This window comes from Aulonocara sp. 'chitande type north' Nkhata Bay, linkage group LG18, assembly GCF_057382095.1.
Source record: "Aulonocara sp. 'chitande type north' Nkhata Bay isolate Kocher_YH1m ecotype deep benthic linkage group LG18, A_spYH_male_GT1.1, whole genome shotgun sequence".
Classification (NCBI taxonomy): Eukaryota; Metazoa; Chordata; class Actinopteri; order Cichliformes; family Cichlidae; genus Aulonocara; species Aulonocara sp. 'chitande type north' Nkhata Bay.
In genome coordinates, this window is record NC_141361.1 from 41,306,294 (window position 1) to 41,326,451 (window position 20,158).

Below are 20,158 nucleotides of genomic sequence, written 5' to 3' on the forward strand. Positions count from 1 at the left end.
GTAGAGTGGTGTGACAGCTCCAAACTTGAACTGAACGTGAGCAAAGGTGGTGACCTTCTCCAGCAGGCAGAGGGATCTGGCTGCTTCAGTCACCACCACCATCCACGGGAAGCCAGTGGAGGTAGTTGAGGAGTACAAATACCTGCGAACCATCTTTGACAACCTCCTGAGATTCTCTGCCAACACTGAGGAGATTCTCAGGAGGTGCCACCAACAGCTATACCTCCTTTGGAGTCAGCACAGCCATCATGATGACTTTTTACTATGCTTTCCTGGAAAGCATCATGACCTTCTCCATCACCTGCTGGTTCCACTGCCTCAGCCTTCATACAGGAACAGACTGCAGCGCACTGCATCAGTGTGCTCTACAGTCATTGGCCTGTCAACAGGCCCTCAGACAGGCAGCCAAAATCATCAACGACCCCTCTCACATTCTTCACCCCGCGTTTCAATGGCTCCCCTCTGGGCGACGCCTCCGCTGCATTTCCTGCAGGACTGAGAGGAGGAGGAGCGCCACCTTTGTCCCCAAAGCCACCCTGCTTTTTAACTCCAGCCGATGAGACCGTTTCCCACACCAGAAACAGAAACTACTCTACACTCTTTTATACTGCCGACACTTTACTCACTTTTAGTCACTTACAGTTATTTATTCACCTATTCAGTCACTTTAATTTTAAAACTGTGTATATACTGTATATTTTGTGTATTTATTATTTCACTATTATTGTATGTTATCGCCTCTGTAAGTGCACCCCAGGGCAGCTGTGGCTACAGTGTAGCTGCCATCACCGGTGTGTCAATGTGTGTGTGAATGGGTGGATTACTGAATGTAGTGTAAAGTGCCTTGGGGTCCATAGGGACTAAGTATACAAATACAGGCCATTTACCATTTACCATGTTTATGCCCTGTCCTTACCTTCAACGTCATGCTGCTCTGTTGTATCTTAATTGCCCCCTGGAGATAAATAAAGTCTTTCTGATTCTGATTCTGTAACTTTGCATTTTTGAAGCACATGCGAGACAAAGTTGTTAACTTAATCAAGGCAAGAACACTGACTCGCTGACAATTTGTTGCACTTTTGATTCACTGCTGTCACTACTGGAATCATGTCAAACAAAAAATTCCCCACTCGTCCCTGCGGGCGGTCTATCCATCAAAATTGGGTCCTCTACCAGAGGCCTGGGAGCTTGAGGGTCCTGCGCAGCATCTTAGCTGTTCCTAGGACTGCGCTCTTCTGGACAGAGATCTCCGATGTTGTTTCTGGGATCTGCTGGAGCCACTCGCCTAGTTTGGGGGTCACTGCACCTAGTGCTCTGGGACCACTGTCACCTTAACCCTCCACATCTTCTCCAGCTCTTCTCTGAGCTTCTCATGTTCCTTCTTCCTGAGGGCCAGTCCTTCCATGATAGTTCCTCCTCTTGGGTTTCTGCTGCCTGAGGTATTCACTGAGCATGCGGTTGGTTGGGGACATCTTCACGATGTACTCATGGATATTTGTTGTCTCATCCTGGACTGTGGTGCTGACACTCACCAATCCCCGGCCTCCTTCCTTCTGCTGCTCCATTCTGCAGTCGGTCCTATGCAGAAAAGCAGTGGGGACAGAGCATCTCCTTGGTAGATCCCGCACTTGATGCTGACTTGTGCTATGGGCTTGGAGTTGGCCTCTAGTGTTGTATGCCACATCCCCATTGAGTTCCTGATGAAGGCTCTTAGGGTCCCGTTGATCTTGTACAATTCCATGCATTCCAGGATCCAGCTGTGGGGGCATTGAGTCATAGGCCTTCTTGTAATTCAATTCAATTCAATTTCATTTATTTACACAGCACCAAATCACAACAACAGTTGCCTCAAGGTGCTTTATATTGTAAGGTCGACCCTACAGTAATACATACAGAGAAAAACCCAACAATCATATGACCCCCTATGAGCAGCACTTTGGTGACAGTGGGAAGGAAAAACTCCCTTTTAACAGGAAGAAACCTCCAGCAGATCCAGGCTCAGGGAGGGGCCATCTGCTGTGATTGGTTGGGGTGAGAGAAGGAAGACAGGATAAAGACATGCTGTGGAAGAGAGACAGAGGTTAATAACTTAACTTATTTTATGTATTTTATGACTATTGTTCCTTTTATTAATTGTGTTTTTTGTAAGGTGACCTTGGGTTTCTGAAAGGCGCCCTCAAATAAAATGTATTATTATTATTATTATTATTATTATTATTATTATTATTATTATTATTAATAACAGGTATAATTCAGTGCAGCAGTCGTGTTGTGGAATGAAAATGACCCAAAATGCAGGAAGCTGACTGGTCAAGAGTGTGACGTTTATTTACAAGGTGGGATAGCAGTGAGGCATGACAAATAACTGAAGAAACCAAAACTGGGAGAACTAAATAACAAACCTGAGAGCATACAAAAGGGGTGCGGGGCAGAGAGACGCAGAGACAGGACCGAAACACCATGGAACACAGAGAAATGCAGACGAACACAGACCGACACCCACTAAATATACACACACAAGGGTCACCTGGTCCAGCCCTAACTATATGCTTTGGCAAAGAGGAAAGTTTGAAGCCTGATCTTGAAAGTAGAGATAGTGTCTGTCTCCTGAATCCAAACTGGAAGCTGGTTCCACAGAAGAGGGGCCTGAAAACTGAAGGCTCTGCCTCCCATTCTACTTTTAAATACTCTAGGAACAACAAGTAGGCCTGCAGAGCGAGAGCCAAGTGCTCTAATAGGGTGATATGGTACTACAAGGTCATTAAGATAAGATGGGGCCTGATTATTTAAGACCTTGTATGTGAGGAGCAGGATTTTGAATTCTGGATTTAACAGGAAGCCAAAACAGGAGAAACCTGCTCTCTCTTTCTAGTCCCTGTCAGGACTCTTGCTGCAGCATTTTGGATTAGCTGAAGGCTTTTCAGTGAGTTTTTAGGACTTCCTGATAATAATGAATTACAGTCGTCCAGCCTGGAAGTAATAAATGCATGAACTAGTTTTTCAGCGTCACTCTGAGACAGGATATTTCTAATTAATCCAGGCAGTGCACAGGTTGGTCAGCCTGGTCTTGCAGTCTTGGCTGACTGCTCGGTCTACCAGTAGCTGGTGTTTTGCGCCTCTTGTATTCTTGCCCATCCCTTTCTGTGCCCCGCTCATGTATTGACCCATTTGCATGTTCATCTTAGCCGCTATGATGCCTGACAGGAGCTTCCATGTGGTGCTGAGGCAGGTTATTGGTCGGTAGTTGGAGGGGACCGGTCCCTTCTGGGGGTCCTTGAGGATCAGGACCGTCCGACCTCCGGTTAGCCATTCCAGGTGTCTCCCGTCAACTAGCAACTGGTTCATTTGTGCTGCTGGACGCTCGTGGAGTGCAGTCAGCTCCTTCAGCCAGTAGGCGTGAACCATGTCGGGGCCTGGTGCTGTCCAACTCTTCATACTGGGGACACTGTGCAATACCTTTTGTGCAATACTTTTGTAAATAGTCAACAGTGCAATAGACCTCAATACTTGAAATGTGCAATTCACTTGTATTTTTATTTTTTATTCCTATTTATTCTATTTATCCCCTTCGTATATTTTATTTATATTGTCTCTGTATTTATATGTGTGTGTGTGTGTGTGTGTGTGTGTGTGTGTGTGTGTGTGTGTGTGTGTATATATATATATAATATTCTGTAACTCTGTAACTTCTGTCGGTGCTGTGCTTTTTTGGAAATCGAATTTCCCAGAGGAACCCACCCGAGGGATTAATAAAGTTCTATCTAATCTAATCTAATCTAATCTAATCTTTTCTTGGATGTCTGCCACTATGATTGTTACTGGACCCTGTTCAGGGAGGTTGTTGTGGTCTGCTCTTGGATTCACTAGCCACTGAGCATTGCTATTATGGGTTGTGTCCTCTCCCCATATGCTGTACCAGTATTGATCCGTTTCCAGCCTTGGCGGTGCTGTTCTCATATTGTTCCCCTCCCACTAGGAGTACACCTTGGCTGCTTCTGTGAAGAACAGCTGGTAAATATATATATATATCTATATATATCTATATATAGGTCGTTGACCCAGCATTTTGTGTTTTACCAACCGGACATAGTGGTGGTAGACAAACGGAAGAAGACGGCCGTAGTGATCGATGTAGCGGCTCCAAATGACAGCAATATCAGGAAGAAGGAACACGAGAAGCTGGAGAAATACCAAGGGCTCAGAGAAGAGCTCGAGAGGATGTGGAGGGTGAAGGTAACGGTGGTCCCCGTGGTAATCGGAGCACTAGGTGCGGTGACTCCCAAGCTAGGCGAGTGGCTCCAGCAGATCCCGGGAATAACATCGGAGATCTCTGTCCAGAAGAGCGCAGTCCTGGGAACAGCTAAGATACTGCGCAGGACCCTCAAGCTCCCAGGCCTCTGGTAGAGGACCCGAGCTTGAAGGATAAACCGCCCGCAGGGGCGTGCTGGGTGTTTATTTTTATATAACTAACTGCGCTAACGCACTAGCTCCCACCCATGTAATTGAGCATTGCGTGGCACATCCGACATACTGTTTTACTTTAGTCCATGACTCGCTTACCTTCAGGGTCATACGTCACATGAAAACCAAAATAATTCCAAACACCAGATCTGAATGAGGGTGGGGGAGGTTCAATTTGCCATGTTGCAAGGAGAGCTTAGCTTCTGTCTCGCTAGCTTGTGCTGCGCTCAGTGGATCTGCGCTCGACAGTGCAGCCTAGGCGGAGTAGTCGAACGCAGATTCACTGAGCGCTCAACACAGACAGCATCGTCAGAAGGAAAGTTGATAAAATAAATTACAAATTTTGTATTGTTCGATACATATACGTACCGAACCGAAAGCACTGTATCGAACGGTTCAATATCGATACGAGTATCGTTGCACCCCTAATATATATATACACATATATATATATGTGTATATATATATATATATATATATATATATATATATATATATATATATATATACACATACACACACACATATACACACGCACACATACACACACACATATACACACGCACACATACACACACACATATATACACGCACACATACACACACACATATATACACGCACACATACACACACACATATACACACGCACACATACACACACATATATATACACACGCACACATACACAAACACATATATACACACGCACACATACACACGCACACATACACACACACATATACACACGCACACATACACAAACACATATATACACACGCACACATACACACGCACACATACACACACATATATATACACGCACACATACACACACACATATATACACACGCACACATACACACACACATATATATACACGCACACATACACACGCACACATACACACACATATATATACACGCACACATACACACACACATATATATACACGCACACATACACACACACATATATACACACGCACACATACACACGCACACATACACACACATATATATACACGCACACATACACAAACACATATATACACACGCACACATACACACACACATATATACACGCACACATATATACACGCACACATACACACACACATATATACACGCACACATACACACACATATATATATACACGCTGTCATGGTCCTGGGCCATGTTGGCCCAGTATTCTTAGTTTCTTGTATTTCTGTATTTCATTTCTTATTTAGGCCATGTTTCCTGAGTTGTCCTGTTATGTTGTTCCCTAAGTGTTTTCCCTTCGTGACTCTTACCCCCTGTGTGCCCCTGTGTAACTGTGAGCCCTCGTCTCTCCTCGTGTTTTATTCTATGTTTTCCCCAGCCCATTATGTCTGTGTTCTCCCCGTGCTCTCTCTCCTCCTGTCTGAACCTCTGTACTTGCTGTTTTACTTTGCCCGTCTCCCATCAGTGTGGTGTTCACTCCTGCCGTGTCTTGTTATGATTATCAGTGTCACCTGTGTTCCCCGTGTGCTCCCACTTCCCTCGTTAACCCTCTGTGTATTTATGTCTGCGTCTCCCTCAGTTCTGTGTCGTGTCGTCCCACATGCTGTGTGTGATTCTCCCCGTGTTTTCTGATATTTCTTACAATTAGCTCTTCCCAGTTTAATTTTGTATTTTCTACGTTCTGCCTCTCCTGTTATCTTTTGTCAGCAATAAAGCTGCACTTTGAGTTCAGTTCTGTTTTCCCGTGAGTTTGCGTTTGGGTCCTATTTCCTGCCTGCCACACACCGGTACATGACACACGCACACACACACACACATATATATACACATATATATATATACGCACACATACATATACACATATACATATACATATACACACATATACACATATATATACATATATATATATACATAAAAAAAACACCCAGCACACCCCTGCGGGCGGTTTATCCTTCAAGCTCGGGTCCTCTACCAGAGGCCTGGGAGCTTGAGGGTCCTGCAGTATCTTAGCTGTTCCCAGGACTGCGCTCTTCTGGACAGAGATCTCCGATGTTATTCCCGGGATCTGCTGGAGCCACTCGCCTAGCTTGGGAGTCACCGCACCTAGTGCTCCGATTACCACGGGGACCACCGTTACCTTCACCCTCCACATCCTCTCGAGCTCTTCTCTGAGCCCTTGGTATTTCTCCAGCTTCTCGTGTTCCTTCTTCCTGATATTGCTGTCATTCGGAACCGCTACATCGATCACTACGGCCGTCTTCTTCTGTTTGTCTACCACCACTATGTCCGGTTGGTTAGCCACCACCATTTTGTCCGTCTGTATCTGGAAGTCCCACAGGATCTTAGCTCGGTCATTCTCCACCACCCTTGGGGGCATCTCCCATTTTGACCTCGGGACTTCCAGGTTATACTCGGCACAGATGTTCCTGTACACTATGCCGGCCACTTGGTTATGGCGTTCCATGTATGCCTTGCCTGCTAGCATCTTGCACCCTGCTGTTATGTGCTGGATTGTCTCTGGGGCATCTTTACACAGCCTGCACCTGGGGTCTTGCCTGGTGTGATAGACCCCAGCCTCTATGGATCTTGTACTCAGAGCTTGTTCTTGTGCTGCCATGATTAGTGCCTCTGTGCTGTCTTTCAGTCCAGCTTTGTCCAGCCTCTGGTAGGATTTCTGGATATCAGCCACCTCCTCTATCTGCCGGTGGTACATACATGCAGGGGCCTGTCCTTCCATGATGGTTCCTCGTCTCCCTCCTCTTTCTTGGGTTTCTGCTGCCTGAGGTATTCACTGAGCACTCGGTCAGTTGGGGCCATCTTCCCAATGTATTCTTGGATGTTCGTTGTCTCATCCTGGACTGTGGTGCTGACACTCACCAGTCCCCGGCCCCCTTCCTTCCGCTTAGCGTACAGCCTCAGGGTGCTGGATTTGGGGTGAAACCCTCCATGCATGGTAAGGAGCTTTCTTGTCTTTATGTCAGTGGCTTCTATCTCCTCCTTTGGCCAGCCTATTACCCCAGCAGGGTACCTGATCACGGGCAGGGCGTACGTGTTGATGGCCCGGATCTTGTTCTTACCATTCAGCTGACTCCTCAGGACTTGCCTGACCCTCTGCAGGTACTTGGTGGTTGCAGCTTTTCTAGCGGCCTCTTCATGGTTCCCATTCGCCTGCGGGATCCCCAAGTACTTGTAACTGTCCTCTATGTCTGCAATGTTGCCTTCTGGTAGTTCAATCCCCTTAGTTCTGACTACCTTCCCTCTCTTTGTTACCATCCGACTACACTTCTCCAGTCCGAACGACATTCCAATGTCATTGCTGTATAGCCTGGTAGTGTGGATCAGTGAATCGATGTCTCGTTCACTCTTGGCATACAGCTTGATGTCATCCATGTACAGGAGGTGGCTGACAACTGCTCCGTTCCGTAGTCGGTATCCGTATCCAGTCTTGTTAATGATCTCACTGAGGGGGTTCAGGCCTATGCAGAACAGCAGTGGGGACAGAGCTTCTCCTTGGTAGATCCCGCACTTGATGGTGACTTGTGCTATGGGCTTGGAGTTGGCCTCTAGTGTTGTACACCACATCCCCATTGAGTTCCTGATGAAGGCTCTTAGGGTCCCATTGATCTTGTACAATTCTAGGCATTCCAGTATCCAGCTGTGGGGCATTGAGTCATAGGCCTTCTTGTAATCAATCCAGGCAGTGCACAGGTTGGTCAGTCTGGTCTTGCAGTCTCGGCTGATTGTTCTGTCTACCAGTAGCTGGTGTTTTGCGCCTCTGGTATTCTTGCCAATTCCTTTCTGTGTCCCGCTCATGTATTGACCCATGTGCCTGTTCATCTTAGCCGATATGATGCCTGACAGGAGCTTCCATGTAGTACTGAGGCAGGTTATTGGTCGGTAGTTGGAGGGGACCGGTCCCTTCTTGGGGTCCTTGGGGATCAGGACCGTCCGGCCTTCAGTTAGCCATTCTGGGTGTCTCTCGTTAACTAGCAGCTGGTTCATTTGTGCTGCCAGACGCTCGTGGAGTGCAGTCAGCTTCTTCAGCCAGTAGGCGTGAACCATGTCGGGCCCTGGTGCTGTCCAACTCTTCATACTGGGGACCCTTTCTTGGATATCTGCCAAAACAGAACAAACGAAACAGACTAAATTGTCAATTCCACTTAGAAACAAAATATTAATTCTAAAAATAAATCTTAGTTTGTTTTACAGAAGAACAGACAAAATTTACTAACTTTTGTCAATATCAAATAAACTGAGAACTAAAAGGAAATTCTCAATCTCTCCTTGTGTCACGGTTTGCCGGGGCAAGCCGTGTGGAGTTGGAGAAAGGACCCAAAAGGCGGCAGCTCTGGTGCAGGTGAGTATTTATTTACAGGAGTGGGTACAAACAGCAATGGTGGGTGAACATGAAACCGGACACCTAAACTGGGTAAACTAACAACACAAACCAGAAACGAAGATGCAGGGAGATCCGGGGAAATACACATGGAGAGATGCAGGGAGACCGAGGGGAAACAACACAGACGAACCAGCAACTACTATGACAGAAGACACAACTTAATTAAAGCTGCAAGCAGCGTTATGAGGGCCCTCGCACCCCCGGCGCGTCGAGCCACGCCCAACACCTAAAACCAGCACCTCCGATCTGATGTCACATTGATGGAATTCATGCATTTAACCACCAGCTAACATTTCAACTCATTCATTCATGATTAGTTAGTCGTTCCACTAGGTGGCGCTCTAACCATTATGTACAAATGGCATAACAAACACTTCCAAGCTCGAGTCTCATCACACCTGAGACGTTTGGGAGAGATTGGACATTGTGTTTTTGAGTGACAGCAGATTACTGCTTTTTGGCGAGTGATTCAAACTCTAAGTGCCGCCATAACCACCCTGTTTCGCTGAACGTAAAAAGCTTCGCAATTTAACATCACAAAGGTCTTTAGATTCTACAAGCTGCAGATCGGTCCAATCTGATGAAATCCCTTGGAGGAGTTCGTCAAAGTACGGTGCCTGAAAAGATGGGAAAATGTTGCCAAAATTACACATTAATTTTAAAATGGCTGACTTCCTGTTAGATTTGGGATATTGCTCCAAGAGACTTTTTTGTACATCTTGATATCTCCTATAAGCTTACCAGGTTTCAGACTCATAGATAAAAAACAGAGCTGGGGCTGATGTTTTGAAATATTGTAGGGGGCGCTGTGGAGCCATTTTGCGCTATTCAATGAAAATGATCACATAACAACAAAGCCTTAAGCACAATGGAGGTGTGCGCCAAATTTCAAGCCTCTATAAACTTTCCAAGCCCCTCAAAAGCCACTTCATCTTTCATGATGAACCGCGTTGCCACCAGGGTGCACCGTTCAGTTTAAAGTCACAATTTTTGCACTAAAGCATCACGAGGGACTGATGGTGATATTCACCGCTTTTGAGGTGGCCACGATGAACCTGTGAAAATCAGTACAACAAAATTAAAGCCATGACATTTCCTGTTGCCACTAGGTGGCGCTGTCCGTATTTCCGACAATGGGCACATCAATCTGTTCAGGGCGGGTCTGACATCATGCCTGTAAAGTCTGGTACTGATCAGACTGGATTTCATTGAGTTATACTAATTTGTTTCTTCATGGCGTGACATCAAAGTTCGCCATGCTGCTGGGGTCACACCCTTTTGCGAAAAGTCACAGTTTTCACTGTAACCCAAGACCAACTCCTTAAGGCTTTCCTGGAGAAATTTGAGGCTGCAGATGTCACCCATCACTATACTGTACCCCAAAGTGTAAAACATGACATTTCCTGTTCCCACTAGGTGGCGCTGTCCCTGATGTAAAATATGGCAGTTGAAATATGTTCAGGGGTGGAGCCTTATCATATGTGTTCACTTTGGTCAAGGTCAGAAAATGTATGACAAAATGAGAGGCAATAAGATTTTCATGGCGAGTCATCGAAATTCGCCATGGCGCCACGGCCTCATAGTATTGTGAAAACTCAAAAGCTCCGCAATTTAACATGGCACAAGGGTGTAGTTGACACTGACCAAATATGAAGGTTATGAAATCAAACCCCAAGGAGGAGTTCGCAAAAGTTCGAGGCATGGAAATGGCAAAATTAGAGCCAAAATGTCACCTTCTCTTCCAAATGGCGGACTTCCTGTTGAGTTTGCATCAATGGGCCCCCAGACTTTTTTGTTCGTCTTGGCATGATACACATGTGTGCCAAATTTCATACATGTAGCTCAAACGATGTGGTCGTAGGGCTGCATTTAACAAGGCATAGGTGGCGCTCTAGAGCCATTTCCCAGTGCTCATATGTAAAACCATTAAAATACAAAATTTTTCACCAGACCTGGCATGTGTGCAAAATTTCATGAGTTTTTGAGCATGTTTAGGCCCTCAAAAAGGCCCTTGTTTTGCCTGAATAATAATAATAATAATAATAATTAAAGCTGCAAGCAGCGTTATGAGGGCCCTCGCACCCCCGGCGCGTCGAGCCACGCCCAACACCTAAAACCAGCACGTCCGATCTGATGTCACATTGATGGAATTCATGCATTTAACCACCAGCTAACATTTCAACTCATTCATTCATGATTAGTTAGTCGTTCCACTAGGTGGCGCTCTAACTATTACCGACAAATGGCATAACAAACATTTCCGAGCTCGAGTCTCATCACACCTGAGACGTTTGGGAGAGATTGGACATTGTGTTTTTGAGTGACAGCAGATTACTGCTTTTTGGCGAGTGATTCAAACTCTAAGTGCCACCATAACCACCCCGTTTCACTGAACGTAAAAAGCTTCGCAATTTAACATCACAAAGGTCTTTAGATTCCACACACTGGAGATTGGTTCAATATGATGAAATCCCTTGGAGGAGTTCGTCAAAGAACGGTGCCTGGAAAGAGGGGAAAATGTTGCCAAAATTACACATTAATATTAAAATGGCTGACTTCCTGTTGGATTTGGGATATTGCACCAAGAGACTTTTTTGTACATCTTGATATCTCCTATAAGCTTACCAGGTTTCAGAATCATACATAGAACACAGAGCAGGGGCTGTGGTTTTGAAATTTTGTAGGGGGCGCTGTGGAGCAATTTCGCGCTATTCAATGAAAATGATCACATGCCAACAAAGCCTTCATCCATTTGGAGGTGTGTGCCAAATTTCAAGCCTCTATAAACTTGCCAAGACCCTCAAAAGCCACTTCATCTTTCATGTTGAACAGCGTTGCCACCAGGGTGCGCCGTTCAGTTTAAAGTCACAATTTTTGCACTGAAGCATCACGAGGGACTGATGGTGATATTCACCGCTTTTGAGGTGGCCAAGATGAACCTGTGAAAATCAGTACAACAAAATTAAAGCCATGACATTTCCTGTTGCCACTAGGTGGCGCTGTCCGTATTTCCGACAATGGGCACATCAATCTGTTCAGGGCGGGTCTGACATCATGCCTGTAAAGTCTGGTACTGATCAGACTGGATTTCATTGAGTTATACTAATTTGTTTCTTCATGGCGTGACATCAAAGTTCGCCATGCTGCTGGGGTCACACCCTTTCACGAAAACTCACAGTTTTCACTGTAACCCAAGACCAACTCCTTAAGGCTTTCCTGGAGAAATTTGAGGCTGCAGATGTCACCCATCACTATACTGTACCCCAAAGTGTAAAACATGACATTTCCTGTTCCCACTAGGTGGCGCTGTCCTTGATGTCAAATATGGCAGTTGAAATATGTTCAGGGGTGGAGCCTTATCATATGTGTGCTCTTTGGTCCAGATCGGAACATGTATGACAGAATGAGAGGCAATAAGATTTTCATGGCGAGTCATCAAAATTCGCCATGGCGCCACGGCCTCATAGTATTGTGAAAACTCAAAAGCTCCGCAATTTAACATGGCACAAGGGTGTAGTTGACACTGTCCAAATTTGAAGCTTATACGACCAAATCCCAAGGAGGAGTTCGAAAAAGTTCGAGGCATGGAAATGGCAAAATTAGAGCCAAAATGTCACCTTCTCTTCCAAATGGCGGACTTCCTGTTGGGTTTGCGTCAATGGGCCCACAGACTTTTTTGTTCGTCTTGGAATGATACACATGTGTGCCAAATTTCATACATGTAGCTCAAACCATGTGGTCGTAGGGCTGCATTTAACAAGGCATAGGTGGCGCTCTAGAGCCATTTCCCAGTGCTCATAAGTAAAACCATTAAAATACAAAATTTTTCACCAGACCTGGCATGTGTGCAAAATTTCATGAGTTTTTGAGCATGTTTAGGCCCTCAAAAAGGCCCTTGTTTGGGGTGAATAATAATAATAATAATAATAATAATAATAATAATAATAATAATAATAAGAAACGGAGCAGATACAATAGGGCCTTCGCACTATCAGTGCTCGGGCCCTAATAATAATAATAATAAGAAACGGAGCAGATACAATAGGGCCTTCGCACTCTCGGTGCTCGGGCCCTAAATACACTCAGAGAACACAGGGAGATTACACACAGGTGGGAACACAGCTGGGAGTAATTAACATGACGAGACTAGGGAGGCAAATGAAAACACTCACATAAGACGCAGACCTTCACAATAAAACAGGAACTTACACATGAAAGGACACAACTAAGAAACGCGGACTAGATACAGGAACACACGGGCAGAACAGAATAAACACTAAACAGAGGAAGAACAGAACCAAAATCACAAGAAGAGAAAACACAAAACGCTGGGTCAAAAGGACCCAGGATCATGACACATTGTTGTATAGCTGAGCTTTTCAAACAGTTTTAACAGTTACTTTAGTCTGACAAAAGCCGAATGACGAATTAGCGCTTCCAGTCAGAGATTGAGCATGCACCGCTTTATTGTGTTTCCAGACTTGCTTTCGGCACAATTTACAGTGCGCGCTAATGTTTTTTGTCAGACTTGAAATAGCCGAAATACCTTCACACTACGGGACTTCTGTGGCTCCTCCGTTTGACAAGCTCTCCGGCATTGGAACCATCATCTGTTTTCTCTTCGGTAACCTTCGGTCATGCTCTCGGTTGATTTTTCTAGTCAGCACACTCATTTTCTCCATTATCCGGGCGGCACGGCGGCTGGCTGCTTCCCAAACAAATACACATGTGCAGCTTGGCACTTGTGCTGTACGTAACAAGTCACGTGACGCTGCGGCTGTGATTGGTTCGGCTTTGCGCAACTTAATTTGGATTGGCTGTTCTTCTTTCTAAGAGGACCAGAGCGGTGAGGTCTATCGCAATAGTTTAATTTTTCTATCGAGGAAAAGTTATTTCGCAATACATATCGTTATCGTTCTATCGCACAGCTCTACTTGAAACAAAACAAAAAAAAATCAAAAATTAAACATGCTCTTTAATGCTGTAAAGTTGGGTATTTTAACAAGAGAGTCTATGAGGTTGCCAGCCTCAAATAGCCTTCAGAGGCACTGCAGTTTTTGTCACTTTCACATTGGCCACATTTTCAGGCCCAGAGGTTACTGTTTCTCATGTGATGTCCTGCCCTGTTACTACCCTGCTCTGACCCCTCTGTCTCCTTAGGATTGAAATGGAGGTGGATTCTCTGGAGAGAGAAGAGTCTATGATCAGCGTTAATGAGAGTTTTATCCTCAGTAGACTCAAGGCAGTGGAGAAAAGTCCGGAGGACATTATCAAGGTATATACAAACACACATTCTCACAGATACACAGGTGTAGTGTTGTGCTCCCTCTAGTACCTGTTATACTTACTGAGTTGTGCGTGTCTTCTAGGAAGCCCACAACAGCTTTGTTCCTGGTAAGTCATGTGACATCATTTGCAACATCTCTGGTGTTGCGACGAAAGATGAACCCAAGCTAACAGTTCTGTTTTTGTTCTTGCAGAACCATTACACATAACCACAGCAATCCCTGAATCCTTCTCCTCACCAGCCAGTGAACAGTGTGAGCCAAACACACCACGGCAGCGTGAGATCATTCATACATTTAAAACTGTTATACACAATAGCACTGAAATACACAAGAGTTTGCAAATGTAGAACTGAATTTATAGTGCTGTGTTCTGATAATTAATAATGGATTGGATTTATATAGCACTTTTCAAGGCACCCAAAGTGCTTTACAATGCCACTATTCATTCACTCTCACAAACTGGTGGAGGCAGCTACAGTACAATAAGTGCTTTCAAAAGATGTTTACGCCATCTTCTGTCAGCACAGAATGTGACGTCGCCTGGTTGGTTGTGGCTAATAAACCCACATTGGTTTATGTTAGCTAACTAGTGACAGAACCAATAACTCAGTGGAAAACCCTTTTGTGCTGCCCCTGGCTGCAGCAGTAAAACCAAGGACATACTGTCCACTTATACTGTCTGTCTCTTTAACAATAATTGGCTCCATTGTTTGGCTACATTCACTCAAACAGGAAAATCTGTCCTCATTTTTAAATTCTTTACAAACACACAGATTATGAGTAACAGCTGGATTTTTACGTTGTAAATCAGCCTTTGTATGTGTGTAGTGTTTCATGTCTGCTTTAATTTGGCGTTCCAGTGCGCTCTAGTTTTTGAGGATCTACCTGTGAACTTTGCACAGGTATCAGAACGCTGAGTAAAGGATGTCTATATGACTCACTCCTAGTTTCTGCACAAAAAACGTGATTCATCATTTTCCACAGATCTTTAAAAAGGACATCAGAAAGTCACATAAATGTAACTTTTTCACCTCATTAGTGCACATTCTTTCATCTTTGACCACACATCTATGTTTCTGGGTTCTACACATACTGTCCTGTATATGTTATATCAGATATACCATATCTCAGAGCTCAAAGCGAACTTTTTCCTCTGCTTTATTTTTATACATTTGTATCACCCATTGAGAATGACCTGTGGAGACTTACATTAACTAATGTACAGGACATGGATTGTGCTGTGCACCTGGACGGATGTCATGATAATCAGGATAAACTTTAACTGCATTAACTGCCCTCTGTGTCCCAGCTCTGTTTAACATGCAGCTCAATGTGGCTAAAAATACTCTGACTGGGGAGAGCTCAGTACTTTCTACGCCTGATGTTCTTCTGAAAGACTTTCACCAAAACACCGGGCTCAGGGTTCCTGATGATGTCCAGAAGTGTGTTTGTGCACTCAACTCTCAGCAGGTATTTTTATTATTCTGAGCCAAACCCTGACTTCACTTTAAGCAGTGGAGGTGCATGCTTTGTTTTATTCCATTTTAGCTTTGAAACAGATTTGTATGAGAATATTAGCTCCCTGTAACTTTTGATTAGTGACCCTAATACTCCACAACTGGTAATAATGACACCAGCATTTTTACCAAAGTCCCAGTAGCTGCGACTGGCACAGAGCAGTGGACTGGGTGGGGCTAATGTTACACTGGATTAATGTAAAGCTATCTACCTGGGGTGCCAAAGGCAAACAAAGATTTGTTGTATATGATGAATATAAATGGAGGCATGCACTATATCGTTTCTCTATTTCAAGAGAGAGAAAACTACAGTAATGAAGGATGCAGCCGACTGTCGTCTGTTACTGTTTGAACCATCTGCATGGTTCTTAGTTGGTTTTTCCTTTGTTTAAATCTTTATTTTAATAAATCTCAAAAACTATGACAATAAATAAAGGAGCAATAATCCACTGTCTCTTAACTGAGTTCTGTATCACATAGTAGCAACTCCAAATCCACAGTCCTGAACTGTGGCCTCACTTAGCTGCAAAACAGTCACCCACACGAATAAAGCCTGTGTGTGGGAAACACTGGCATGAACATCTCAAGCTAATATAGATTTCTGTTAGCAATTCTGCTGACAAAGAACAAGCATTTTAGCTGTACATGTTCCTTTTCAAGTAGCTCGTGAAGTGACATAAACAGAATGTGTCATGTTAGCTTCTGTTGTGTTTGAATTTCTTTCAGTTTCTGAGTCCTGGTTTTTTTGTACTTCTAGGCATCACGTGGCCAGAATGGTGTTTCTGAGCTATCGGCCAATGAGGTGGAACATTTACTGAGAAATGCTACAATGCATGGTCAAGCAAAGCACCAAAACTGGAACAGGGTGGAGGAGCATGACCTCAGGAAGCAGCCAGGACACTATGATGTCCTGCAAAGACACAAAGCAGACAAAGACTTTAGCTCCAACGAAAACAGCCAAAGAAACCCACGCAGTGAGCATCACTACTGTAACCAGGACAGCTGTCTTATCAAAAATGAAGGCAGGAGCCAGCAAAGCAATCTGACGGAAAGTTGTGTGACGCGCCTGGATCACTATGGCAACCAGCGAGATTGTCACTGTAGTTCATATCCAGTGACAAATTGTCACCGTCTTCAGGAAGGCGGGTCTGCAAGCCACCAGCCCAGTGGCATGACCAGAAGCAGCAGCAGGATCACTGAACCATCCAGGTGCTGCGTACCTCTTAGAACACATGACCAGGAAATACTAACACACACACGCTTCAGCTACACTCCCTGTTATATTCCTGCTATTGATTATATCAGTGAGGAAGAACATTACCGCCCATCATTGTACCAGTCAAACAGACAAACTGGGAACAGACACAGAGCACCCCTTACTGGAGATGACCCTCCTTGCACAGTCCTTAGCGTCTTGGACACTGCTGAGCCAATCACAGCCATATTCATGGGTTTTCAGTCAGCGTTGGACGAGAGCCGGCAGGTTCGGGAGTTTGAAGGTTCCCTCAAGGCTGAACTGGTCATTGTTGAGGACGATGAAGACTATGATGACAGCAACATGAAGGAGAAGAAGAGCCACGGGCACATTCCAAAGCCAAGCGCAAGCAATGGAGCTGCTGCACACGTGCAGGGACTTGGAGACGGACACAGAGAGAGCGCGGTGGGACCAGGCGTCAGAAAGATCCGGAAAAAACAACAACCGTGCTGTAGTGTCTGCTAACTGAAAGCCTTCTTTTTTACGTGGTGCTGCCTAAAATGACCGATTCTCCTCGAGCGCTTAGTGACCTTTTGTGAAAGGGAAGATGTGAAATCATCTCCAGCTAATAAACATGTGACACTGTAACTAAAGAGCCCTGTTTAATTTGGTCAGTCTTTATAACGTGTTCCCCACGTATCACATACTGCTGTGTGTCGCTGTAAGTGGACTGTTTTTATATAGCGCTTTTCTGCTTCTACTTCACCAAATCACACACAATCACACAAGCACTGTTTTCCATGCTAACAAGTACTAACAATGAATGAATGAATGAATGAATGAATGCATCAGAGAGCAACTGGGAGTTCAGTATGTTGCCCCAGGATATATATGCTACAGATTAATGTAAAATGTAAGATGACTTGAAAAGATTAACCCACAAATCTGTCATCTGAAGTTGGAATGCATGGAGAAAAAAGACAAACCAAAATAAATCACTTTGAACAGGATTAAATCCAAGTGACACACGTGTTCTTACTGCACATGTGCTAGCAGTGCTTTAGCATGTCTGCTCCTAGCTCCCAGTATTCAAAGCCCAGGCAGCTAGCTTTAACCTCTCAGAATAACAACTCAAAACTGTACTGTTTAACATTTACTCATTTCATTGTTACACTGCAGAGCTGCTGGTTGTGACAACGAACAGCAGAGCAACACCAGCATGATGATGACTGGACTGTAAGATGCTTCACTTTTACTGCTTCAAAGCACTCAAATAAGCCCAGCTCTGATCGTTAGGATTAGGTTTGGACAGCATGTTAGCCTGAAGAACTTTGTAGCTTCATGCATGTTTTTGTTTTGTTTGTTCCCAAAAGCCTACGACAGTAATAAATTAACCAAAATTACGCATTTCCAAGACGCAGCTCTTGATCTGTTGAGGAGAGATCACATGATCTTGATATGATATTTTCCATATGTTGACAATGCACAGCACAATTTTAAGAGTCAGAACTTTGAATTTAAAAGGCTTTTTGTCCGTTTTCAACCAATAAATCATGAAGCTGATATTGAAGACCGTAATGGATGTAAGCTAACATTTAATGGGTAGTTACCATGACCCCAATCTAAAATCCTTTATCAGAATTAATTCAAAACAATGGTTTACATAGACACACACAGACACACATGGAGGTAATAACATTAATGATCTTCTTATAGTCCTCAGGTCCAAATTAAACAATATTACAGAACAAGCACATGTTCCCATAGCAACAGACACAATATTAGGTTTGACCAGTGGAGCGCACTGTGGCTCCCTCTGCTGGTAATAACGGATTGGAGTGACCTACTTCAGAATGACTTCACACTGTGTTGAATGTGTCGGTGAATGTTTGCATTACTTTCCTGTGCTATGCAGCATATTCTGTTCTGGGTTGGCCCACGTGGGTTTAATAATACCAAAACAATATCAGCTGATAAATACTGAACAACAACCGGATGGACAAGTGTGATATTTGTTATAACTGGATGGACTGAGCTGCACAACAGCAGCATGACTGCATTAGCATTCACAGCTCAGGTGCCAATGTTTCAGTTGTGCTTTCTCCAACTGGAACATTTGCATATGAGAAACAATATTCATCATTTCCTGACAGTGGAAGCTTAAACATCTGGTTTGTAAATACCTGACAGTAAAATCATAATTTTACTGTCATCAGCATTTGTAAACCCTTTCGTTCTGATACGGTGTCTGTTGTACCCCAAGGTCGAAAATACCACAGAGACGAGACCACTTCCTTACTCCCATCCTCCCTTCCTTATCCTTTAGAAAAGAGCTTGTTAAAGGCCAGGTGGTTTGTTTCAGAATTCACTAATGAAAGAACTCTGTATTCTATGTCTAGGAGTGTATTTTGCTGGGATGATCATAAATTGTAACTGAAGAGATAAACTACACAAAGGATACTTCTTTGCTCAGGAGGCAGGAAGACGTTTCCTTATTTGGTCTGTACCGGTTTGAACTGAGAACCTGCTGACACACGAACCTTTTTCCTCTATATAAGCTGTTGTCTGATGAATAAACCTTTGAGTTGATTGTGGGAAAGCAACCTGAACAGTTTCTGTCACTTTGTTCTCCTAACTGCTCCCGACGTCGTAACTAACCCAGCTGAACGGCATACCTGAGTGTTACTCTGAATAATTAGGAGTATTATAAGGAAAGGACAAAACTCTGCTTATCGCTCACGCCACGGAGGAAACCCGGGACGGAAATTTCCTTCAGTGTCCATTCTGATAGTGCCTTTAAACATTTGGGTGCAGTGTGTGAGATGACGAGCATGTAGAAAGCCCTAGAACAATGATGCTAATAAACCAGCTCATCCCGTGTACGCTGCTCTGACCATTTAATGCGTGTGCGACATTAATCCTGTGTGACACGAGTCAGCTCAGACGTCCCCACAGAGTCACGCTGGATATCACTCTCTGTTAGTCGCTCGTGTCATTAAAGAACTATCCACGAGTTTAACGTCATTAATGCAGGTGCCCGTATCACTGGCTTTGGCACACAGCCACCATTATATTTATCAGCAAACACAATGAAACTGTTTGTGCTGTGGCAGGCAGGACGTGGACCCAAATGCAGACATTCGTGCACGGAAAAACAAACTTTGAATCGGCAGCTTTATTTGCTGGAAAAACCCTTCATGATATAACTTACAGAAAACAAAGCAAACACCTAGAGTATAAAACTAAGAACAAAACACTGCGAAACTAGAAGCGTAGAAAAACTGAAACCAGAAACACGGAGCGACTTACAGC

At 44.3% G+C, this 20,158-nt stretch overlaps 1 protein-coding gene across 3 annotated transcripts in view; it reads left to right on the plus strand.

Moving 5' to 3' along the window:
* The window catches only part of palmda (palmdelphin a), a 28,451-nt gene extending 9,002 nt beyond the window's left edge, over positions 1–19,449 (plus strand). The window contains exons 5-10 of one of the 3 annotated variants that reach the window (XM_086271086.1): positions 8,757–8,804; positions 14,007–14,121; positions 14,216–14,240; positions 14,327–14,410; positions 15,444–15,604; positions 16,409–19,449. In XM_086271086.1, the coding sequence (XP_086127212.1) occupies positions 8,757–8,804; positions 14,007–14,121; positions 14,216–14,240; positions 14,327–14,410; positions 15,444–15,604; positions 16,409–17,371 (1,396 nt within the window). In that variant the 3' untranslated portion in view covers positions 17,372–19,449. The remainder of the gene's footprint in view (positions 1–8,756; positions 8,805–14,006; positions 14,122–14,215; positions 14,241–14,326; positions 14,411–15,443; positions 15,605–16,408) is intronic. The other 2 variants (XM_086271088.1, XM_086271089.1) reach the window with 2 other exon arrangements.
* The last annotated feature ends 709 nt before the right edge of the window (positions 19,450–20,158 follow it).